Genomic DNA, 26,199 nt, shown 5'->3' on the forward strand with positions numbered 1-26,199 from the left:
AGAGCGGTGTATAATAATATAATGTATTGTATTGGCTGTCAGTGTATAATATAATACAGAGCGGTGTGTAATAATATAATGTATTGTATTGGCTGTCAGTGTATAATAATATAATACAGAGCGGTGTATAGTAATATAATGTATTGTATTGGCTGTCAGTGTATAATAATATAATACAGAGCGGTGTATAATAATATAATGTATTGTATTGGCTGTCAGTGTATAATATAATACAGAGCGGTGTGTAATAATATAATGTATTGTATTGGCTGTCAGTGTGTAATAATATAATACAGAGCGGTGTGTAATAATATAATGTATTGGCTGTCAGTGTGTAATAATATAATACAGAGCGGTGTATAATAATATAATGTATTGTATTGGCTGTCAGTGTATAATATAATACAGAGCGGTGTGTAATAATATAATGTATTGTATTGGCTGTCAGTGTATAATAATATAATACAGAGCGGTGTATAGTAATATAATGTATTGTATTGGCTGTCAGTGTGTAATAATATAATACAGAGCGGTGTATAATAATATAATGTATTGTATTGGCTGTCAGTGTATAATATAATACAGAGCGGTGTGTAATAATATAATGTATTGTATTGGCTGTCAGTGTGTAATAATATAATACAGAGCGGTGTATAATAATATAATGTATTGTATTGGCTGTCAGTGTATAATATAATACAGAGCGGTGTATAATAATATAATACAGAGCGGTGTATAATAATATAATACAGAGCGGTGTGTAATAATATAATGGATTGTATAATAAATCCATTATCAGAGGCCGGAAGTCCCCCTGTAATAATGATTTATTCACTCTGATTGCTGTGATTTGATTTTTATTCGCATCAACAAAACCGGAAGTAGTTTGGGGTCTCCATGGTTCCCGCCGGAAGTGTCTGAACAGGAAGTGCCGGGCGTCGCACGCTGTGACCGGCATGGCGGGGAGTGAGGGAGCCAAGCGGCGCCGCAACATGAGACCCAGGGGACCCGGAGAGCAGAGCCCAGGGGCCCCAGGATCCGGCCAGGAGAACCCAGGGGCCCCAGGATCCGGCCAGGAGCCGCACGAGTCCGCCTTCCCCCCCACATTCTCCGTGTCCCAAATCAAGAACAAACAGCGGAGACATTTCATGTTCATCAGAATGAAACAGGAGCGGAGGAAGGTGGGCGGGAGAATAATAATAATATTACTGTGTGATAATATGATAATAATACTGTGTGATAATAATACTGTGTGATAATAATACTGTGTGATAATAATACTGTGTGATAATAATATAATAATACTGTGTGATGATAATAATACTGTGTGATAATATGATAATAATACTGTGTGATAATAATACTGTGTGATAATAATACTGTGTGATAATAATACTGTGTGATAATAATACTGTGTGATAATAATATAATAATACTGTGTGATGATAATAATACTGTGTGATAATAATATAATAATACTGTGTGATAATAATACTGTGTGATAATAATACTGTGTGATAATAATACTGTGTGATAATAATACTGTGTGATAATAATATAATAATACTGTGTGATGATAATAATACTGTGTGATAATATGATAATAATACTGTGATAATAATACTGTGTGATAATAATACTGTGTGATAATAATATAATAATACTGTGTGATAATAATATAATAATACTGTGTGATAATAATATAGTAATACGGTGTGATAATAATATAGTAATACTGTGTGATAATAATATAGTAATACTGTGTGATAATAATATAGTAATACTGTGTGATAATAATATAAGAATACTGTGTGATAATAATATAAGAATACTGTGTGATAATAATATAAGAATACTGTGTGATAAATATAATAATACTGTGTGGTGATAAATATAATAATACTGTGTGGTGATAAATATAATAATACTGTGTGGTGATAAATATAATAATACTGTGTGGTGATAAATATAATAATACTGTGTGGTGATAAATATAATAATACTGTGTGGTGATTAATATAATAATACTGTGTGGTGATTAATATAATAATACTGTGTGGTGATTAATATAATAATACTGTGTGGTGATTAATATAATAATACTGTGTGGTGATTAATATAATAATACTGTGTGGTGATTAATATAATAATACTGTGTGATAATATGATAATAATACTGTGTGATAATATGATAATACTGTGTGATAATATGATAATACTGTGTGATTGTGTGATAATAATACTGTGTGATAATAATATAATAATACTGTGTGATAATAATACTGTGTGATGATAATATAATAATACTGTGTGATAATAATACTGTGTGATGATAATAATGATAATACTGTGTGATGATAATTGTAACGGACCGTTTCACTTACAAGAGGATAAAACCCAGTTTAGGCGATAATCCCCTTTCCAGATGCACAGGCAGCTACTGCAAACACCATTCTCCCGACTGGAACCACACGAACACTGGAACAGCTGAACAAGAAAAGCAGACCTCAGCTTACACTCTTGGCAGTCAGCATACAATCCCATTCCCCCAAAGACCGAGACGACACATCGCTTTGAGGGTTAAGCAAGAACTCTGGACTGGGACACCCAGTCTGGCTTTTATTACAAACAAGTACATACAGGACACTCCCAGGGGGAGGATGAATTTAACCAATCACATGGATGTACCTCCCCCACATTTCCTCCCCTTAGATTAGCACTTAACATAATTATACCGTACACCCTTTTCCCCAATTCCTGGATGTACCCCAAATACATATGCTACACCTCCAAAACAGGTATCCCCTGATAGCCCTTATTCAGGGGGACAACATATCCAAGAATCAGGTCATTCGGATGAATGGTTCGGGAGATATGAAGTTCCAAAGATTTGACCGACCGCATGGGTAAAGTATCCGAAAACAGTTCCATGCATTTTGGCCCTGCGGTCGGTCACAAACAAGGGAATGAAAACAGACGAATTGCCTGTGTTATAGAGACTAAGGGGGATTCGCATGAATCCCCTAGTTCGTATGTTTCTTTCTGCCGAACGGCGGGTCATTCGGTAGTTTCTATACGAATTGCTGGGAGTATGGAGGTGTCAGCGGTGTTTGCCTAGTCAAGTGTCCGATTTCAGTTCCAGACACTCGACGGCAAAACACCGCTGTTCGGTAGTTTAAGATGGCCGCCGCCACGTGTTTGTTTCCCGAATGGCGGCCACCCAGAGGACAAAGAATACATTACATGATTGCCAATTACCTGTTTGCAACATTGTTGCAAACGGTAATTGGAGGCACACTTATTCCTGGGTGGTCTGGTTGTTCGGTAGTTTCACTCAATATAATGAATGGAGTGATTCTACCGAACCATCAGATGAATGCTGCATACATATCACCCAGGTTAAACTTAACACATGAATACATATACAATATACAGGCAGTACAATAGAATATGCTTCACAGTCTTAAAGGGACAGTAGTCCCAAAATGTCCATCGCTGATTTTAAAGGGCCAGTAGCAGCAATATAAATTATTACATGCCCAAATATAGTTTTTAAAGTGCAACATGTCCAGGGGCCATAGTCAGCGGGCAGGAGGCTAGCAACCAGGCCTCTCCAGTTCACAGTGGCGAAGCTGGTTTCGCCACAATAATAATATTAATAATACTGTGTGATGATAATAATATTAATAATACTGTGTGATGATAATAATATTAATACTGTGTGATAATATAATAATAATACTGTGTGATAATATAATAATACTGTGTGATGATTATAATATAATATAACAATAATATAATAGTACTGTGTGATAATAATATAATACTGTGTGATAATAATAATAATATAATAATATACTGTGTGATAATATAATAACAATATTAATACTGTGTGATAATAATACTGTGTGATAATAATATAATAATGATAATACTGTGTGATAATAATAATAATACTGTGTGATAATAGGGAGAATAATACGGTGTTATAATAGCATGTTATAAAAATATGTAATAATCATAGTATGTTATAATAAGTCATATAATCATAGCATGTTATAATAATAATAATAATAATAACAATAATTTGCCCCATGCCCAAAACAGTTCCAGAGAATCAGGGCTTGCGGTCAATTTAGTTTCGGTAGTTTAAAAAAACGAACGCTTGATCCAGACGAATGATCCCATGAACAGTTCTCTTCTAACTTGTATAAAACCGAACGCAGGCGATGATGGAAGTCCAGCGGTGTTCGGGAGTTTCTGTATCCGATTTCAGTTCCAGGAGATTCATACCCAAACACCGCTGCCTGCCTTCATGCGAACAAGATGGCCGCCACCTCGTGGTTGTCCATAGGAATTGCGGCCACCCAGACGGACAATTAGAACACTGCGGTGAGAAACGTTCCAAGTAGTTAATAGGTGTTAACAAGCTTCAGGGTGGTCTCTGTTCGTGAGGTTGTTCGGTAAACAAACCATATAATTATAGTATGTTATAATAACAATGTGTAATAATAGTCACATAATCATAGCATGTTATAACAGTATTAATAATGTGTAATTATCATATCATGTTATAATAACAATGTGTTATAATAATCATATAATCATAGCATGTTATAATAATATTTAATAATCATAGCATGTTATAACAGTATTAATAATGTGTAATTATCATATCATGTTATAATAACAATGTGTTATAATAATCATATAATCATAGCATGTTATAATATTTAATAATCATAGCATGTTATAACAGTATTAATAATGTGTAATTATCATATCATGTTATAATAACAATGTGTTATAATAATCATATAAGCATAGCATGTTATAATAATATTTAATAATCATAGCATGTTATAATATGTCAAATAGCATGTTATAATATGTAATAATCATAGTATGTTATAATAACAACAATGTTTGGTGCAAGTATTTCGTCAATGTCTGAAGGCACAGTGATAGTGCATAGAGCCAGTACGCTTGAACTTTGACCACAGAGAATCTCTAAACTGGTACATTTGAATGAGGTCAGCTGTAACCCAGGGCAGGTGTGTCCCTTTTAGTCGCACTTTAGGCAGAGGGACATGCAAATTCCAAACATGCAAGTCCTCGGACTGAAAAAAAGCAATTGCACAAGTCTAGATCTGGTATTAGACCTAATCTGTGCCGTGGTATGTTCTTGAGATCATTTAAAAAGGATTCAGGATTACATTGTTTGAAAGACCTGGTGATTATAATCTTGGGAGGGGATTTAGTGGCCTTTATTTTGCGTATGCGGTATACTAGACAGTGGTCACTGAAACTGTTAGAGAGAGCGCCCGCCTCCTGAATTCTGTCAGGACAACTGGAGAGAATCCAATCGAGCAGGGTATGGTTCTGGCTTTTAATGTCTGTGAGTTGAGGAGGAAATGAATTGTGTTAGCTGCAAAGTCTTAAACAGCGAACATGATTTATTATTTTAGGATTCAGCCAATAAATATTAAAATCTCCAAAAACTAACAGTTCACTTTTTTTGGTTTTGAGCTACAGTTTCACTTGGTAGTTGGGCTATGTCAGAAAGGGAGTGCACCGGAGAGCTAGGTGGGCGATAGATTCCTGCAACAATGATAGTTTTAGTGAAAGGGATCCCAATTGTGCCAGAAAGGAAACCAAAGGCAGAAGGGGAGTTGTAGTTTTTTAACCCCTTAAGGACACATAACGTGTGACATGTCATGATTGCCTTTTATTCCAGAAGTTTGGTCCTTAAGGGGTTAAAGGAGTACATTTTATGGACTTGTCAACATAAATAACAATGCCTCCTCCTCTCTTTGCTCTGTCATTTCTAAAACATGAATACCCCTGTATTGCAATGGCGGTGTCTGGTATTTTAGTCGTTAACCAAGATTCTGAGAGCACAATGATTTTTGGTTTGTAATGGGAACACCAGGCTTGCAGTGCATCCAGTTTAGGGAGTAAGCTACGGATGCTGCAGTGCACAAAAGAGAGGCCTTTTTTAGTGGGGAGATTAGGACTAGAATTAGCTGGGGGACCAGGGTTAGACTCCACATCATTTGCAAGGGCAAGTAACATAGGGAATAGGAATTTGGACATCATTTTTGTTTGGCCATATAGTGAATGGGAGACTTTATAATTTTGTGAGGTGGGGGTAGGAGGGCTATTTTTTATAACTCTCCAGCAGCACTCAGCAGATAAGTTACAGGAACAAAGCAGGCCATGGTGTATGATAATTTGTTTTCCAGTTTGAGGTGTGCGCTTATGGAGGTAGTGATGTGAACAAAGTATGGAGTGAGAAAAGGTTTATTAAGAATAACAGTAAAGTCATGTATAATAATAGTCATAATATATAATAATGTAATTTATATAATAATCATAATGTGGTAAAATAATGTCATATATAACAATGTAATAATAGTCATAATATATAATAATAATAATGTAATATATAATAATGCGATATATATATATATATATATATATATACATATAATTATAGTATGTTTTAATAACACTAACAATAATGTAATATATAATGGTCATAATATGGTAAAATAATGTAATATATAACAATGTGAAATAATAGTCATAATATATAATAATTTAATATATAATAATGCAATATATATATATATAATAGTATGTTATAATAACACTAACAACAATGTAATATATAATGGTCATAATATATAATGTATATAATCATAGTATGTTATAATAATAATAATGTAATATATAATCATAATTTATAATGTAATGGATAATAATCATAGTATGTTATAAACATGTCATTAAAATATATATATATAAATATATACGATACCAGTAGAGAGCACTCAGGAGTCTTTCAAGGTAAATTTTATCTGTTGCTTTATTGAGCAATTACAAATTCACACGACGTTTCAGTCTGTAAAAGACTTTTTTCAAGACCATAATCGTTATAATAATCATAGTATGTTATAATGTAATATATAATCATAGTATGTTATAATAGCAATGTACTATATAATCATAATATATAATAACAATGTGTCCTATAGAATGTAAGCTCGTTTGAGAAGGGTCCTCTTCAACCTATCGTTTCTGTAAGTTTTCTTGTAATTGTCCTATTTATAGTTAAATCCCACCTCTCATAATATTGTAAAGAGCTATGGAATCTGTTGGCGCTATATAAATGGCGATAATATTAATAATGTATAATAATCATAGTATGTAATAATGCATTAATATAGCTGGCAATACCCTCAATCTTATTTTTTTCTAATGCGTGCACTCTCTAAGCTCCACAACACTCCATTTCCTCTCTCTGAACACAACCGCTTATCATTTGTTCTTGAAAGACCCCTCACCCAACAGCCTCACCCTAAACTCAGAAGGGACCTGAATTCTCTTGACCTCCAGCAACTCTCAGCTGATCTCCATTCAAAACTCATTTATCCCCAATTTTTCTTGCCCCTGTCTGGGATCTCCTCATATAATACTACCCTCACCTCTGCCCTGGACGCTGCAGCCCCACTCCAAAGATACACCTCAAGGAAGACGCGCCTCCAACTGTGGCACACTAAATCAACCCGCTACCTGCAGCAATGCTCCCGTTCGGCCCAGACTTCCTCCCCTTTGCTTCTCCCTTTTACACACATCGACTGTACCTTCCCTACAGGCCTTCTCCCCAGCTGCAGAACAGGAGGTGGCTTCTCCTCTTGTCCCACCACCTGTCTGCTTGATCCAGTACCTTCCCATCTTATCAGATCTCTCTCCCCTTGTTTTGTACCATCCGTTAACACACATCCTAAACTGCTCTTTCATTTGGTGTTGTCCCTGCTCCCCTTAACCCCTTAAGGACCAAACTTCTGGAATAAAAGGGAATCATGACATGTCACACATGTCATGTGTCCTTAAGGGGTTAAGCAAGCTATTGTCGTACCCATCCTAAAAAAAATCCCTAGATCCGTCTTCCCCTTCCAACTATTGTCCCATATCCCTGCTTCCTTTTTCCTCAAAACTTATAGAAAGACTTGTCTTTACTCGTATGACTCACTTCCTAAATTCCAACTCGTTCCTCTTCAATCTGACTTTCGCCCTCTCCACCATACTGAGACTGCTCTTATCAAAGTTACTGATAACTGACCTAAAAGTTACCTAATCGCAGCTAAATCCAAAAGCCACTACTCCATACTAATTCTTCTTGACCTCTCTGACACTGTTGATCATGTCCTCCTTCTCCAAACTCTTCAATCCCTCGGCCTCTGGGACACTGTCCTCTCGTGGTTCTCCTCCTATCTCTCCCAACGTTAGTTCAATGTCTCCTTTTGCAGTGACACCTCCTCTCGCCCTGTCTCGGTTGGAGTCCCCCAAGGATCTGTTCTTGGTCCCCTTCTGTTCTCTCTTTATACTGCCTCTCTTGGCAAACTCATTAACTTCTTTGGATTCCGCTACCATCTGTATGCCGACGACACCCAGATACATCTCTCTCCTCTCCTGATCTATCCCCGCGGTCCTGCAACATGTCACTGCTTGCCTTTATTCTTTTTCTAATTGGATGTCCTCCCGCTTTCTGAGACTCAATCTCTCTAAAACTGAGCTTCTTATATTCCCCCTCATTCTGATCCTCCTCCTTCGCTCTCCCTGCAAGTTGATGGTGCTTGCATCAGTCCATCCTTGCAAGCTCATTGTCTTGGTGTTAACTTTGATCATGGTCTCACCTTTGCCCCACTTATCCAGTATGTTGCTAAAACCTGTCGATTTCACCTTAAAAATATCGCCCACATTCGCCCTTTGTCATGCAAGATGCTGCCAAGGAGCTTGTTCATGCTCTGGTAGTCTCTCACATGGATTACTGTAATTCTCTCCTAGTTCGTCTCCCCAAAAGCCGAACTGCCTCGTTACAAACGGTAATGAATGCTGCCGCCAGGCTGATCTTACTCACCCGTCGCTCCTCCCATACCTCGCCCGTCTGTCTATCCTTACACTGGCTACCTGTACCCTATAGGTGTCAATTCAAAATACTAACCCTAACCTATAAAGCTCTAACCAACTGTAGCCCCTCTTATATTGCTTCCTGATTCATAGGTATGCTCCTTCTCAGTCTCTCCGCTCTGCCGATGACCTTCTCCTGTCCACTTCTCGCACCCTTACTTTAACTCGGGCTTGCAGGACTGCCCCCCGTCAGACTCTCCCCTAGTCTTCAAGAAGCCCCTCAAAACACATCAGTTCAGAAATGCTTATGGACTCCCAGAGTAATTTATCAATACTTACCAAAGTCTGTCTTTTGCTCTCTTACAGAGCCACACTCCATTCAGCTCCAGTTACGCTACTTTTCCACCTTGTTTGGTGGCTGTCACCCTTGCTGCCCTGCTGTGTATTTGTACCCCACCTCATCTACACTGTAAGCTCGTTTGAGCGGGTCCTCAGCTACCTATTGTTCCTGTGTCACTGTGTAGTTGTCTCATGTATTGTAAATTCCACCCCCCCCCCCCCCTCCCCCTTTTCTATAATAATGTAAAGCGCTGCGGAATTAGTTGGCGCTATATAAATACCAATAATATTAATAAATATAAATAATTGAGACCCAGTGACCAGTGGGTTGGATCTAATTCTAATCTGTATGGGACCCAGTGATATATGGGAGTTTCACATGTCTTGTCCTCATGGTGAGAGTACAGTACCGTGCTACAATGCATATTTATATCTTGGGGTTCTTTGATGTCCTGTCATGTGGATGGCAGGGATGGTTACCTGTGGCTACATTGCACAGTTTGTTTAGCAGTATATTTATTTTTCTCTTGCAGGAGAAGCTCGCTGTTAAGAAGAAGCGTAAGAAGGAGAGGGACGCGCTGGGAGACAAGGTAATTCATGGCATCTTTAAACTGGAATCTCAATCCAGAATCTCTACCACATGTTAGTAGAGACCTTTTAGTTTCACTCTATTAAAAGTTATTTAAAGAGGCCTAAGCACCAGAACCACTAAAATACATTGTAGTGGTTATGGAACCAGTTGTCCCCTGGCATAACTTGTAGGTATACTTTCAAACTTTGAGAATGGTTTGCCACTTACCTGTCGCTGGCAGGCCGCCGTGGTCCTTGCGGCCTATGGTAACGACCGGACTTCCCACTGCTGCACTGACTTATACCAAGTTTCACCATTATTCATTGGCTGAGACTGACACAAAAAGTCCACTTTAATGTTCTGTAGTGATTATGGTGCTTAGTGTCTCTTTAACATAGTGTCACGGTGAAAAGAACTGATCGCAATCTAAAATTCCCACCCGAGTTGAGCCATTTCATTCTGTCGCTCATTTATGAAAATTCTCGTACTGTTTTTTTTTTTGTTTTTTTTTTAGTTCAGAAAAATATGAGATACCTGTTAACTTTCTACATTTTATTGCAAGCATGTCAGTGATAACTGTTTTTTTTTTTTTTTTTTAATCTCTCTCTTACTAAGGCTCCTCCAAAACCAGTCCCCAAAACAATTGAAAACCAACGTATTTATGATGAAACCACTGTGGACCCGACTGATGAAGAGGTAATGGAGGAAAGATTCACAATTTGGCATGAAGTCATTGTGTAGCTAGTAATAACCTTGTAATTGCACTTCAGCTCCATCATTGGGTGTAAGACGCATTCAGGGCCAGGTTGTTAAACTAAAAGCGTAGAGGTTAATATTTTGTATGTAATTACAGTGTGTATATATGATCCATTCTGCATTCTTATTTCTGCAGTTTTTTCGTGTTTAAAAACCCCATATTTCTGAGGAACTCATTATTCTCTTCATTTCAAGGAAGCCCCCAGGAACCAGCAACATGTCGCTGGTTTCTGACATTCGTACTCCAATCAGAGAGAGACAATCCGGAATCAGAGCCTGGCTGCAAGCTTGACAGTGTGTCTTTTTGTTTTCTAAAGTAGCTACTTCACCTTTAATTCCTTTAACCCTCTTGGTCTGAATGTCAGTTATACATCATTATTATCAGGCAAGGTAAAATCCCCAGCAACTGGGTACTCAGAAAACAGACAATTCGCTGGAGCCAAAACATTCCGATAAAAATCTTTTAAATGAGAAGAAAAACATAATAGTGTGTATATGTGCATGCATGATCTCTATGGCTATTGCACATTGCTCCAAATGGCTGAAATGTTACATTTATTCCTGGAAACAAATAGTTGCTATTCCCACATGGAAAGTGAAATATGTAGAAAGTGCTGTTCTGGAGTAGAATACTAAAGTCCCAGTCATCTGGCATTTTACATTCTTAATACCCAGCGTAAAGATTACATTGCAGACGGATATCAAATGGCAATTTTTTTTTATTTGGAGAGCTCCCTCGTTGGAGACGTATAAAGAGTGCATGTTTTTGTATTTAGAGTGCGCCCACGATGCAGACGGATATTGAATGGCTGTTTAAAAAAAATAAAAATATTCAAAGCTTCCACATTGGTGACAGGTTAGAGTGCACGTTTCTGGGTTTGCATCGCTCCCACATTTGAGACTGGTATGAATAGCCCATTTTTGTATTTAGAGCGCTCCCACGTTAAGACAAAACATATTTTATTTTTATTCTCACAGGTGCAATATGATGAGGCTACCGACGAATTTGCTCCTTACTTTAACAAACAGTCAACTCCAAAGATTCTGATCACAACATCGGACCGTCCTCGTGGGGTAAGATCTCTGCAATAAGCAGTATTGTGGTGAATGGATTCCGGTATGCACTGTTCTATTTCCCGCTCACATTAAAGGGATACTGTAGGCACCCAGACCATTTCAGCTCATTGAAGTGATCTAGGTGCACTGTCTGAGGTTCTTTAACCCTGCAAAGGTAATTATTGCAGTTTTTAAGAAACTGCATATTATCTTTCAGGGTTAGCTCCAACTCTTGTGGCTGCCTACCAGACAGCCACTAGAGGGACTTTCGGGTGGGTGGTTAGGCGACTTTTGGTCGTCTAAGTGACACTGGACGTCATCACATTATGCATGGGGACTTCCGTCAGCCAAATCCCCATTGGAAAGCATTTTATGTTTTCTTATGGGGAAATCCTATCTTGAGCTCGGCCATTGCCACACATGCGTATTAGGTCTCCCCCGGCCAGCTAATGTCGGTGGGGGAGGAGCGAAGGCAGACCAGAGTCAGCGCTGGACCCAGGTAAGTGACAGTAGGGGGTTTCCCTTTAAAATAGTGTAAACAATAAAGTCGTCTGGTCTTCACTCTGCACTTGTACATTTTTATCCTATTTTAGGAACTGAAATGAAACGTGTTGTGCTCTGGTTGCTGGAATACCACATAGAATTATAACATCTATCCTAACAGTAAAGCGATTCTGACATTAGGAAAACAGCCGTGATGCCCCGTGGTGTCACGGTATGAGAACTGGGAAGTGAGATTCCTGAATTTCATACCCATAGGGCTTGGAGTCGTGACTTGAAGAAGCACCTCCCTCTAATTAATATGCTGCAGGCACTATGACAACCTCATTAAAAGAGGAACTGGCCCTTTTCTTACATTTTCTCCAAGGAATAAAACATTGAAAATCGCCTAGGACTTGTGTTAACCTTTCTTTCATGAGATGCTCTTTTTTTTTTTTTAAAAATGTATTTATATGAAATATTAGCAAATTACTTCATTATCCAGTTCAGACCAGGCACAGCTGGGGCACATATTGCAAATGAAGAGGACATATCATTGTTATAAGCACTGCCCTTTACACCTGTCAGTCATCATACAGAGGAGAAATTAAACATTAATTTCTCTTCTCTATACTGACTGCCAGGTGTAAAGGGAGGAGCTTATAACAATGATTGACAGGGAGCTAAGATGGAGGCGTCTCTCTCTATACTGACTGCCAGGTGTAAAGGGAGGAGCTTATAACAATGATTGACAGGGAGCTAAGATGGAGGTGACTCTCTCTATACTGACTGCCAGGTGTAAAGGGAGGAGCTTATAACAAAGATTGACAGGGAGCTAAGATGGAGGTGGCTCTCTCTATACTGACTGCCAGGTGTAAAGGGCGGAGCTTATAGCAATGACTGACAGGGAGCTAAGATGGAGGCGGCTCTCTCTATGCTGACTGCCAGGTGTAAAGGGTGGAGCTTAGAACAATGATTGACAGGGAGCTAAGATGGAGGTGTCTCTCTATACTGACTGCCAGGTGTAAAGGGCGGAGCTTAGAACAATGATTGACAGGGAGCTAAGATGGAGGTGGCTCTCTCTATGCTGACTGCCAGGTGTAAAGGGAGGAGCTTAGAACAATGATTGACAGGGAGCTAAGATGGAGGCAGCTCTCTCTATGCTGACTGCCAGGTGTAAAGGGAGGAGGTTATAACAATGATTGACAGGGAGCTAAGATGGAGGTGGCTCTCTCTATACTGACTGCCAGGTGTAAAGGGCGGAGCTTATAACAATGATTGACAGGGAGCTAAGATGGAGGCGGCTCTCTATATACTGACTGCCAGGTGTAAAGGGCGGAGCTTATAACAATGATTGACAGGGAGCTAAGATGGAGGTGGCTCTCTCTATACTGACTGCCAGGTGTAAAGGGAGGACCTTATAACAAAGATTGACAGGGAGCTAAGATGGAGGTGGCTCTCTCTATACTGACTGCCAGGTGTAAAGGGCGGAGCTTATAACAATGACTGACAGGGAGCTAAGATGGAGGTGGCTCTCTCTATACTGACTGCCAGGTGTAAAGGGCGGAGCTTATAACAATGATTGACAGGGAGCTAAGATGGAGGTGGCTCTCTCTATACTGACTGCCAGGTGTAAAGGGCGGAGCTTATAACAATGATTGACAGGGAGCTAAGATGGAGGTGGCTCTCTCTATACTGACTGCCAGGTGGAAAGGGAGGAGCTTATAACAATGATTGACAGGGAGCTAAGATGGAGGTGGCTCTCTCTATACTGACTGCCAGGTGTAAAGGGCGGAGCTTATAACAATGATTGACAGGGAGCTAAGATGGAGGTGGCTCTCTCTATACTGACTGCCAGGTGTAAAGGGCGGAGCTTATATCAATGATTGACAGGGAGCCAAGATGGAGGTGGCTCTCTCTAAACTGACTGCCAGGTGTAAAGAGCGGTGCTTGTAACAATGATTGACAGGGAGATAAGATGGATGTGCATGTGGCTGGAACGCTGCCTTTTCGTGAATTGCTGTTATATTCTATGTATTTCCCTGTTTTTTTCGTATGAATATGCTTGCTCCCCGTTCGGGAGGGCCTACACGAATGGAATGTATTCTCCTCCCAAACAGGGACCACCCCGAAATCTTATTTAGAACGTTGGTTTAGAACGTTTGCACCTCGTAATAAGGTGTCCAAACCACAAGGGAAGCCTCAGCGCATGCCTCCCGTGGGTGGTGGCACATTCGTTATATGTACGCCGTCCAAGGGGAGAATTTGTGGATTGCTTCACACCTCATTCGGTTCCCGAACAAGGACCCCCCCCAGTGCCCCTTGGAATGTTCGCACCAATCAATTAGAGCTTTGGCAACTTGGGTGGCGGCGGCCAGGGGGAGCATTCGTGTCCCGAAAGGAGACGCTTCCCATGCCTGGTTTTATTCCGCAAACGTTCTTGGGATCCCTGAGATTGTTGGGGACAATGGCGGTTTGGCGGGCTCTCTGCGTCTGGGAGTCCCGGTGGCGGGAAGCTTTCCTGCGCTTGTTGCTTCCAGGGGATGAAGACCCCCCAGTCACCGGAGGCGCGAACCCCTGATGATGGGTGTCGGGAACAGGGGACAAAGCGACTGATCCGTTTCTGTCAAGAGACCCCTGGGAGGGTGAGGGGACACTGAGTGGTGGAAACAGGGGACAAAGGGATTGGGGTTCCAGTATAGTTATGCAACCCCTGGGAGGGAAGGACCCTGGCAGGGGACATTGTCGTTATGTGATCCACCCCTTGCATGGGGAAAGTATAAAGCAGAGTGTGGCCATTAATGAGACAGCCACTAGAGGCTGGATTAACCCATTAAACATGGCAGTTTCAGAAACTGCTATGTTTACAGCAGGCAGGGTTAACCCTAGATGGACCTGTCACCCAGACTACTTCATTGAGCTGAAGTGGTTTGGGTGTCTATAGTGGTCCTTTAAGGCCAAAGCAGCCAAACTGGAAGCATCGCTGACTTAGATCATTTTTCCATTGTGGCGATTTGGACATTCAGTTTGAATTCTTACTTTAGTGAATAATCTTGTGTTTGTGATATTCACTACATTCTTTCAAAACAGCCAGATTATTCTATAAGGTGAACATTAGCCCTTTAACCCTTTAAGGACCAAACTTCTGGAATAAAAGGGAATCATGACATGTCACACATGTCATGTGTCCTTAAGGGGTTAAAAGGAAAATGGATTTATCGTCTCTGTTTTGGGTTTGAAGGGTTGATTATTTCCAGATTAGACTATAATGATCTGTTTATTCTGTTTCAGAGAACAGTGAAGTTCACACAGCAATTATCCACCGTTATTCCCAACTCCCACGTGTATTACCGCAGGGGTCTGGCCCTGAAAAAGATTATCCCACAATGCATTGCCCGTGGTTTTACGGACCTTATTGTCATCAATGAAGATCGGAAAGTAGCGAGTATCCTTTTCTGCAATATTCCAGTAATTCTTACCAGAGTAAAGATTTATAAAACACAGTCCTAAATCGTAACTTGTCCTCGGTTTGTTTCCCATATTATACAGTGATAGATTTATTATAAATAAATATATTATCTAGTGCCAGTAAATGTATTCTCCTGTGAGCTGGGGAACTAAAACATTATGTAAATGGTTAAAGGGACGCTACAGTAATCCAAACCACTTTATCTTAATGATGTATCTCATAAAGTGGTCTGGGTGCAGTGTCCCTGTCCTTTTAACTTTACTATGTTTATATTGCAGGGTTGAGCCCAAGTGGTTGGAGAAGGGGGGAGGGGGAGGGGCGAGGAGGGCACAACCCCCACACTAGTGTTAGGAATACAGGTTTTTATTCCTAACACTATTTCCCTTTAAGCCTCACCTATGCTAAGCAAGCTGCTGGTGTCTTTCTTTTGGGCAGGTTATATTGCTGGTTATAGTGTGTTTAGATTTTGTCATTTCATTCTGAGAACTTTTTGATGTGTTTAATGCATTTCCTTAGCCCAAAAACTCCAGATGGGCTTATTCTGAGTCACCTACCTGAAGGGCCAACAGCTCACTTTAAAATGAGTAGTGTTCGATTACGGAAAGAAATGAAGGTAAGATGACACACACAGTGAAGGGGTTTTAAAGGCATGCTATGATGTCACGCAGTGAATGGGGTTTTAGAGGCGTGCTATGTCACGCAGTGAAGGGGTTTTAAAGGCGTGCAATGATGTCACGCAATGAAGGGGTTTTGGAGGCGTGCTATGATGTCACGCAGTGAATGGGGTTTTAGAGGCGTGCTATGTCACGCAGTGAAGGGGTTTTAAAGGCGTGCAATGATGTCACGCAGTGAATGGGTTTTGGAGGCGTGCTATGATGTCACGCAGTGAATGGGGCTTTGGAGGCGTGCTATGATGTCACGCAGTCAATGGGTTTTGGAGGCGTGCTATGATGTCACGCAGTGAAGGGGTTTTGGAGGCGTGCTATGATGTCACACAGTGAAGGGGTTTTGGAGGCGTGCTATGATGTCACGCAGTGAAGGGGTATGGAGGCGTGCTATGATGTCACGCAGTGAAGGGGTATGGATGCGTGCTATGATGTCACGCAGTGAATGGGGTTTTAGAGGCGTGCTATGTCACGCAGTGAAGGGGTTTTAAAGGCATGCTATGATGTCACGCAATGAAGGGGTTTTGGAGGCGTGCTATGATGTCACGCAGTGAAGGGGTTTTGGAGGCGTGCTATGATGTCACACAGTGAAGGGGTTTTGGAGGCGTGCTATGATGTCACGCAGTGAAGGGGTATGGATGCGTGCTATGATGTCACGCAGTGAATGGGGTTTTAGAGGCGTGCTATGTCACGCAGTGAAGGGGTTTTAAAGGCATGCTATGATGTCACACAGTGAAGGGGTTTTGGAGGCGTGCTATGATGTCACGCAGTGAAGGGGTTTGGAGGCGTGCTATGATGTCACGCAGTGAAGGGGTATGGATGCGTGCTATGATGTCACGCAGTGAATGGGGTTTTAGAGGCGTGCTATGATGTCACGCAGTGAAGGGGTTTGGAGGCGTGCTATGATGTCACGCAGTGAAGGGGTTTGGAGGCGTGCTATGATGTCACGCAGTGAATGGGGTTTTAGAGGCGTGCTATGTCACGCAGTGAAGGGGTTTTAAAGGCATGCTATGATGTCACGCAATAAAGGGGTTTTGGAGGCGTGCTATGATGTCACGCAGTGAAGGGGTTTTGGAGGCGTGCTATGATGTCACACAGTGAAGGGGTTTTGGAGGCGTGCTATGATGTCACGCAGTGAATGGATTTTGGATGTGTGCTATGATGTCATGCAGTGAAGGGTTTTGAAGGTGTGCTATTTAATTGAAACATGTTAAAATGCAACATTAACAAATAAAACAGCTAAAATTTAAAACAATATTTTCAGCTGCATAATGTATAAAACTAATATTCTAAACCTGATGGGCCCCAAGTGATCTTTGCATCTGATGCAGTGTTGCACTGCTTGGGGCCCTGATATGTAGGATGGAAATGAAATCTGGATTTACAAGTTTGCTATTTAATTTTTAATAGAGGAAAGGAAAGGATCCTACGGAGCACCAACCAGAGGTTATTCTGAATAACTTCAGCACCCGCCTGGGACACTCCATTGGCCGCATGTTTGCGTCACTTTATCCACACGATCCACAGTTTCCGGGGAGACAAGTGGCGACTTTCCACAACCAGAGAGACTACATCTTTTTCAGATATCACCGGTATTTATCATTGATCCTTTACAAATATCAGAAACCTTCACACCGCATCCAATATTTTAGTTTTCTGTTGGCAGAGTGTGTTGTCTTCAGGTGTGCCGTATTTGGAGCAATTCATTTCATTTACCCTCACTCTCAGGTGGGAACTTTATCTTCTATTTTGAAATGGAATGACTGCAAATAGGCGAGCTTTGAGGTCTGTGTGCGAAGGAATCTAACCACCACTTTTCATAACACCGTAATAAATATCTCCAACGTGTTGCCATTATCTGAAAATAATTTAGATGAAGGGGTTTAGGTACTTAGAGCATCCCAGAAACTCCTGCTGGTAAGACTTTCAGGATAAGTGTGTGTGTGATCAGAGGGGTTTCGTTGAACACGTTTGCCATTATTTTATTGTTTCTAATTGCTGTATATTGCCAATGAGTGGATTCCTCTCTCTTTCTTTGACAGGTATATTTTTAAAAGTGAGAAGAAAGCAGGTATTCAGGAACTTGGCCCTCGATTTACACTGAAACTTCGATCACTTCAGAAAGGGACATTTGACTCCAAGTATGGGGAGTACGAGTGGGTCCACAAGGTACAGTATAGCAGGGGTGTGATCCACACAATCTGTATGTATAGGCTATATTATAGAAAGGAAAGTGGGAAACACATTGTTTGAAGCTCTGCTCGCTACTAACTGTTATTATTATTATTACGCTGCTCACTACTAACTGTTATTATTATTACGCTGCTCGCTACCAACTAACAGTTATTATTACGCTGCTTGCTACTAATTAAGTGTTCTTGCAAAGCAAGACCACTTACTGTTATCTCACATATATATTATTATTATTAAGTGTTCTTGCATAGCAAGACCACTTAATATTATCTCACATATATATTATTATTATAGCCAAATTTGCCACCCTAACTCCTCCCACAGTTTTTACACTACATAGACAAAAATATACCAAAACGTGCAGATTGTTCCCGATCGGATTGCTATTACTTTGTGGAACGTTTTGGCGAATGGTTCTCGGAATATCATCGTTCTTGTGGCGAAATTTGTCCCTTAGGAATGAATGGTAAAGCTAGAGTGGGAGCTGGAAAAAGCTGAAAAATCAGGAAATGATTTCTAAACTGCCACCACTCGCTCATTTTCAGGCCCACCTACACAAATCTAATATCAAAACGTTCAGCTATCCCTGCTGCCACTAATAATGTCCACAGCTAAGCCATAGTCATTATAGTTTTCGACCATTTGTTTGCAACTCACGCCGTCCATTGACATTCATTGAAACTCCACTCTGCAAAGCTCACATTTGAAGGGCAATTTCTAAACTGCGACTGTGCCTTCATTGTTAATATCTCAGAGACATACTATACATCAAAATGTAGGTCTGGGTCTTGTGATTCTCACAAAGTGCTGTGACTATATCAATTGATTGTATTTTATATTTGTTCTTATATTCACTCCTACGGTTTACTTTGTTTGGGGTAAGTGGATACCTTCATTCTATACCATTTGTTGTTTGGGTTCCACCCCCTTGTAACCGGGAGTTTGATTTTTTTATTCTTATTTAAAAAATAAATCCTTTTTTTACTACGGAATTCTTCATACTTCTGCTTTGGAGTCTCGTTAGCCTGTATTGGCACCTTTGAGCCTGCTATACAGAGCCTGGTACGGCTCTGGTAAATGTGAGTGGTAGTCCATCTTCATATTATTTATATATTTTCAGTATACAGTATACACTGTTATGTTTCTAATTTATATTTTATAGAGAAGACTCTGCCACTCGCCTGTTTTGGGGATTTTCACTCCCTATGTGGTCTTTGATACACACTTTTTACTTAATCTCACAATATAAAGCTCTTCACTGTAGGATTTATAGTTTTTAAAATACGACCATTTGAAGATGGCACACGCAAAAATACTCTGACCTGTGCAAGGCTGCAGCAGCAAGTGATGTCATTTTGCACCTGCTAATGTTTTTATAACTGTATGTTTTAATGTAACTGTGAAGCACTTTGGGCAACAACGTTGCAATTAAATGTGCTACATAAATAAAAAATAACAGTTACTCCACCCACTCCTGTTGTAGACTACTGGTGGAGGCAAGAACACTTCACACAATTTCCCCAGAAATTGTAGCTTTTCTAGGTTATTATTATTACGCTGCTCACTACTAACTAACTATTATTATTACGCTGCTCGCTACTAACTATTATTATTACGCTGCTCGCTACTAACTGTTATTATTATTACGCTGCTCACTACTAACTGTTATTATTATTACGCTGCTCGCTACTAACTATTATTATTACGCTGCTCGCTACTAACTATTATTACGCTGCTCGCTACTAACTATTATTACGCTGCTCGCTACTAACTATTACGCTGCTCGCTACTAACTATTATTATTATTACGCTGCTCGCTACTAACTATTATTATTATTACGCTGCTCGCTACTAACTATTATTATTATTACGCTGCTCGCTACTAACTATTATTATTACGCTGCTCGCTACTAACTGTTATTATTACGCTGCTCGCTACTAACTGTTATTATTATGCTGCTCGCTACTAACTATTATTATTACGCTGCTCGCTACTAACTATTATTATTATTTTTCCAGCGGCATGAAATGGATACAAGTCGAAGGAAGTTCCACCTATAAAAGGCCCATCAGTAAATGTGGAATTCTATGGATTTGGTTACTGGGGGTTATGGATACATTCCCCACATTGTTTGTTCTGATCATGTGTGCCTTTCTGAGGCCCCTCCTGCTTTTGAACTAAAGAAGCTTCCATTCTAATTTTACCTTGACCATCAGGCTGTGAATGAGCAGTAAAGCCGCCATCATGGCTTAATGGAATGCCTGTCAGCTCTGGGCTCTTCCCAATTTATAACATTGTCTCCTGGAGATTCCCCTTTGATCTAACTCAGCCACCTTGAGGTCCGAGACACGTGGACACTCCAGCTCAGTGTATACTGATTTAGAAAGGAACAATGCTGGCTTTTACCCCCCTTGTTCCTGGCCTGACATTGCTTTGAATGGAAGAGAAAATGTCACTTTAACACAATTTACACCACTGAATAAACAAACCAAAATATCAGCCAGAACGTGTGATAACCTTTCATGGTGCTTTGTCGTCTTTTACTACGTAATGAATATAAAATCCAGCCTAGGGCAATAACTGCAATCATAGTTTCATGCCTCCTGCATGCTCTCTCTATGCTGACTGCCAGGTGATTGATGGGAGGCACACAGCAACAGGATTTGTATATTTAATTAGTAATTCCTGTGAATTGGCTCCATTAGTCAGGATGTAAACACTGGGATTGCGTGTTTATTAAATGCTTGATAATATAATCTTATCTGAGTGTTGTGGATTATATATATAAAAAAAAAACAGTAGGAAGTGTAACAGTCCGCACCATTGTACTAATTGTTTTCTCCCCGGATTGTCACTATAATCACGGGATTTATGGCTTAGAAATGTTAAATTAGAAGTAAAAGGTTGTGATGTTAATCACTGACTGCATTAGCATTGCCCAGTACCGTGTATGTGTCAGTGTAAATACCGCTCAAAGTCTCAAACCTGGTGTGGACAAATATAACATACTTTATAAACAAGGGCCACCGTGGGCTTAGAATGCAGCGATCTGTAACATACAGGTTGTATAAGACTTGCCTAGATACTCCCCAATACCAACCTAAAAATGATCGGTTTTATTACAGGGATATCTCCCAATCCATACTATTGCTCATAGGGTGGCACATGTTGTTACTTGTTTCTGAATACCTGGAGGGTCCACAGTCAGTGTGCGGGGAGGGAAAGCTGTTCAGTTTATTTGATATGATTTCCTGAATGAGTGGAGACTGGGTGAAAGTCTAACAAAGAGGGGAAGGCTAGAGAAGTCTTTAAGGGAAGCATCAGAGGTATGAACCCAGCCAACAGCATTTATCCTGATGCTTAGATCGATTATGTCAGTCTTGGTTATATCAAGGATCATCACTAGCCATTGGGGATAGAACGTTTAGTTACGGACAGCAAGTAGAATTTCCCCGCACCCTGAGTGAACACTATCCTAGCAGCGTACGTTTCTACTCCACTCCCTCCAGCAGGGCCCTCTGTTACATATTTGTATCCAGACAAGTTGGATACAGTGTCTCTTACTCCATTTATTGTGCAGAATTTGCTGGCACTTTATAAGTAATTTAACAGATTCTTCTTTGCCCTACACCTGGAATTTGGCCTTCTGCCAGAACAGCCGAGTATTAACAATAAGAAATCTGAGCAGTTTCCAATTCCCTTCACAGGCATAATGGACACAGCATGATGGTCTTGTTTATTGTCAGGGTATAGGACCTGGTCCCTGACATTGTTGCAGTATCTCATTTGAACATGCTGTGGCAGACAGGTTGGAGTTCCTCAGAATTGGCTAATTGCTGCCTTCCAATAGAAAGTCTAGAATCTGTGGTTCTTGCCCAGTGATGGAAGGAGAGGACTTTTTCCAGAAATAAAATAGAAATCCATTGTAGATCTGACTGAATCCATGTAAACATTTGTGATTCCACCACGAGGATATCTTGATGCTGGAATTAAATATTGGTGATGTTTTAAGAAACATCGCTAGAGAACTGGCTGCCTCGTGCAGTTTGTCAGCCTCACTACCTTAAGGCCCCTCAAGGCAAGTGGCTTTAAGCAATGGAGACAGGAGCTATAGTCTTCCTGCTGTGATGACAGGAGCCAGAATCTTGAAGATCTCAGCCAATCCAATAGGACTGCATTGGGTGCCAGTCAGCATCTCCTCCTAGAGATGCATTAAATCAATTCATCTCTATGGGGAACATGCAATGCCTCCATGCAGTACGTAGGTGCTTCAAACTATGCAGCCCTGACTTAGGATGCAGCTCTAGAGGTAGTTTGAGTGACTGTCACAAGAGATATTAGTAGACCGCAATGTAAATACTGCTTTTTTTTCCCCCAGAATAGGCAGTTTTTACACTAAGTCTGCAGCGACTGACTATAGACCAGAGCCACTACATTAAGCGGTAGTGGTTCTGGTGACTAGTGTCCCTCAAAAGACTTTGTTCATTAAAAACAAAAATACTTTTTAAACTGACTCAGATTCAAAGCAAGTTTGTCAAGCACTATCTTACTGGGCTTTCATATGTTGGAACCATTATTCCCAGTTTCAGATTTTGGTGGCCATTACACTCTGTGTGTCTTCTACACTGGGAGGTGCCCACAATGGAATACAGGCACCTCATATGTTCCACTGCAGGAATATTAAAAAATAAAAAGTCAGCCTCAAAAGAAAACAAGGTACAAGAGGCCACACTCAAGGCCTCCACCTGTGTGAAAAAAACCCAAACCCGCTTCATATTCTAGGGGGTGTCTAACATGGCAGTCATTTTGTATCCATGACTGGTTTTCTTTTTCTTGAGAAAAGAATGCCGAAGAAAAAAAAAAAATGGTTCTCTACGTAAAAGCAGATGGAGGTTTGCATGAAACCAATCTTCCTCCATGTCAATGGCACTACCATCAGCTCTACCTCTCAGGCTCGCTGCCTAGGTGTTCTTGAACTTAGTCTTTTCACCCTCACATACAGCCAATTGCCAAATCCTGCCGCTTCCATCCGCCTCTATTTAGCGCCAGACTCAGCTGAAGTGTTGTTCCATGCCGTCATCTCTCGCCTGGCCCTGTCGCAGGTCTATAATGAATGCAGCGGTAAGGTTCATCTTCCTGTCTGCCCACACCTCCTTCCCCGTTCCTACATTGGCTAACTAAGAGAGTTCAATTTAAAGTTATGGTGCTTGCTTACAGATCGCTGCTGCTGCTACTACCCGTTCTCCACAATACACAATTATGTCCCATCTACGCCCATACACTGCCAGAGATCTACGTCTATCCTCTGTTCCTATTCGCACATCTAAAGCTTGCCTGCAAGACTTTCCTAGGGCTGCACCATTCCCGCGGAACCTCCCTCTACTTAAACAGCCAATAGCTTTCCCGCTCTGCACTAAACCTACCCTTTGTGTCTATACCCCTCTCCCTCTAACATATAAGCTCATTGAGCTCTGTTCCTGTGTGTCCCAACTTGTCTGATTACAATTACATATTTGTTAGACCACCCATAGTACAGCGCTGTGGACTTTGTTGGCGCTTTGCACTAAACACCCAGAGTTTGTTCACCCAAAAATGGATTGAATAAAGGAATCATTATGGTTTAATGTTTACAATCTCCAGTTTAGTAAATAATTCTATGTTTATAGTGAATTCAAGTTAAAATACCAGACAATGTTACCACGAAATGCTTTTTTTATTTTTCGGATTAGTGGCTGCCAGTGTATAAAAAGTATTCTGAAGTTAGGAAAGAAAGGCACGTCATTTGGAGTAGCTCACCCCGGAGAGGTAGAGATGTAGTAAGAAGACTTGGCACGTCACAAGGCAAAGCTTTTTATAGGTTCAGTCTGGACTCTCCTGGTTGAAGCCATCTGGAATCCATCGACCCTCAATAAAAAGGAAGGAAATCTAGGCAGGAACAAAATGAACAGGAATTTCAATAATCAGTCTTTTTAAATGTGCACACAGGACATGGTAGTATACACAAGTCAAGCAATGCCAGGTATGAATTAGGTATAGCCATTGTAGTGACACTGAGGGCTGTTTGGAGTGTCACTCAGTTATCACTACTGGCCAGTGATCTATGAAGGCCTGTGCCAACCATGGCTACCTGGGCACTGACAAGCCACATGGTGAATTCCATGCTTCCATCTCTGGATGAACGAATGCCTACACCAGAGAGACTGGGACAAGATTGGCAGATATTAAACAGCCATTACATATTAGTTTACAATTCTGTAGGCCAAATGATTAACCACATGACATCACGCAGTGCAGGCCTTTACTGCTCAGTGACGGCACAGACCGTCATGAGTGGAAGTACGAGCAGGGGTTAATTCCCTGCTTTTACCAAGGAACCCAGGTATCTTGAGACCTGGAGATCCCCTCTATTGTAAAAACCCCACTTCACACAATAGCACCGTTATCCCCAATATACAAGAGCATCAATTCAAGGACAACTGTTTAAGAGAATAGATTTAAACCAGACCTACCTTCTGGGTGAAAAATAAAAGAGTTAAAACGTTTACAGGAAGGAGCAGACTTTTTGGGGTCGAAAGGGATTTGTACTCGAGGAAACTCCAGTGAGAAGAGGATCATGTGGAGCATTCTGTATACAGAACTGCTTTAAATCTGCTGCAGCCTGCGATACCTGGAGACAAAGAGCAATAAAAATTAATCTATTTTATAAAAACAGTGTATTAGTGCTTGTTAAGTAATATTAGATAAAACGAGAAGAATTTAAAGGGACACTATAGTCACCAGAACAACTTTAGTTTAATGAAGCAGTTATAGTGTTAAGATCATGCCCCTGCAGTCGTACTGCTCAATTCTCTGCCATTTAGGAGTTAGATCACCTTTGTTTATGCAGCCCTAGCCACACCTTCACTGGCTGTTACTCACACCATGCATGGTGAAAGAGAATACACAGATCTGGTATACTTGGTACAATGAGTGGAACACCTCCTGATTGTCTTACAATAAAGCCATATACATAGTGTAATACTGTTTTAAAAGGAACGTTAATCAATAGAGGGTAATGGGTCACTCACAGTATGCAGAGCCACATATAGCTGGCTCTGGCTTCAGTGGCAGGTGAATAATTAGCTTATTCAGGCTTTCAAACTCCCCACCAAAAAACGCCAGTACTGCCGACCTGTGAATAACCTATAAAGCTAAGACTGGTGAACCGGAAGTGACGTCATAGCGTATGATGTCAGAATCGTGACTGGACGGAAAGTCACATGACGCGGATATTCGGCGGACCCGGAAGTAAAGGAAGACGCCGGGAAAACTGCTCCAATTTTAAAGAAAGGAACACTACTTAAGACAGAGACAGCATCAATCACACACTTTGACAAAGACCTGGAGCTCGAAACGCGTTAGTGCTGTGGACATTCTATTACTTATTTTACTTCTTGCATTTTATCCAGTAAAGTTTTCATTTATCTTTACCAAATTGGATATCCTGAATTATTGAGAGGCTGGAAAGAAGCTATCCTGGTGGGGAGTCTGAAAGCCTGAATAAGCTAATTATTCACCTGCCACTGAAGCCAGAGCCAACTATATGTGGCTCTGCATACTGTGAGTGACCCATTACCCTCTAGTGATTAACGTTCCTTTTAAAACAGTATTACATTATGTATATGGCTTTATTGTAAGACAATCAGGAGGTGTTCCACTCATTGTACCAAGTATACCAGATCTGTGTATATTCTCTTTGCACCCCCTCATACCT

General features: G+C 40.6%; 2 protein-coding genes across 2 annotated transcripts in view; one reads left to right on the plus strand and one right to left on the minus strand.

The window, feature by feature from the left end:
- Window positions 1-905: 905 nt before the first annotated feature.
- On the plus strand, window positions 906-20,952 carry RPF1 (ribosome production factor 1 homolog). Its single transcript, XM_063427133.1, has 9 exons — window positions 906-1,181; window positions 9,789-9,845; window positions 10,442-10,522; window positions 11,561-11,656; window positions 15,410-15,563; window positions 16,118-16,200; window positions 17,663-17,844; window positions 18,295-18,421; window positions 20,465-20,952. The coding sequence occupies exons 1-9, from the start codon at window positions 957-959 to the stop codon at window positions 20,504-20,506; spliced, it is 1,047 nt and encodes a 348-aa protein (XP_063283203.1). The 5' UTR covers window positions 906-956; the 3' UTR covers window positions 20,507-20,952.
- Window positions 20,953-24,140: 3,188 nt separating this feature from the next.
- The window catches only part of GNG5 (G protein subunit gamma 5), a 10,956-nt gene continuing 8,897 nt past the window's right edge, over window positions 24,141-26,199 (minus strand). The window contains exons 2-3 of the mRNA XM_063427134.1: window positions 24,956-25,113; window positions 24,141-24,371 (exon numbers count right to left, since the gene is read on the minus strand). Coding sequence (XP_063283204.1) covers window positions 24,988-25,113 — 126 coding nt within the window. The 3' untranslated portion in view covers window positions 24,141-24,371; window positions 24,956-24,987. The remainder of the gene's footprint in view (window positions 24,372-24,955; window positions 25,114-26,199) is intronic.

Source organism: Pelobates fuscus, chromosome 7 (assembly GCF_036172605.1).
Source record: "Pelobates fuscus isolate aPelFus1 chromosome 7, aPelFus1.pri, whole genome shotgun sequence".
Classification (NCBI taxonomy): domain Eukaryota; kingdom Metazoa; phylum Chordata; class Amphibia; order Anura; family Pelobatidae; genus Pelobates; species Pelobates fuscus.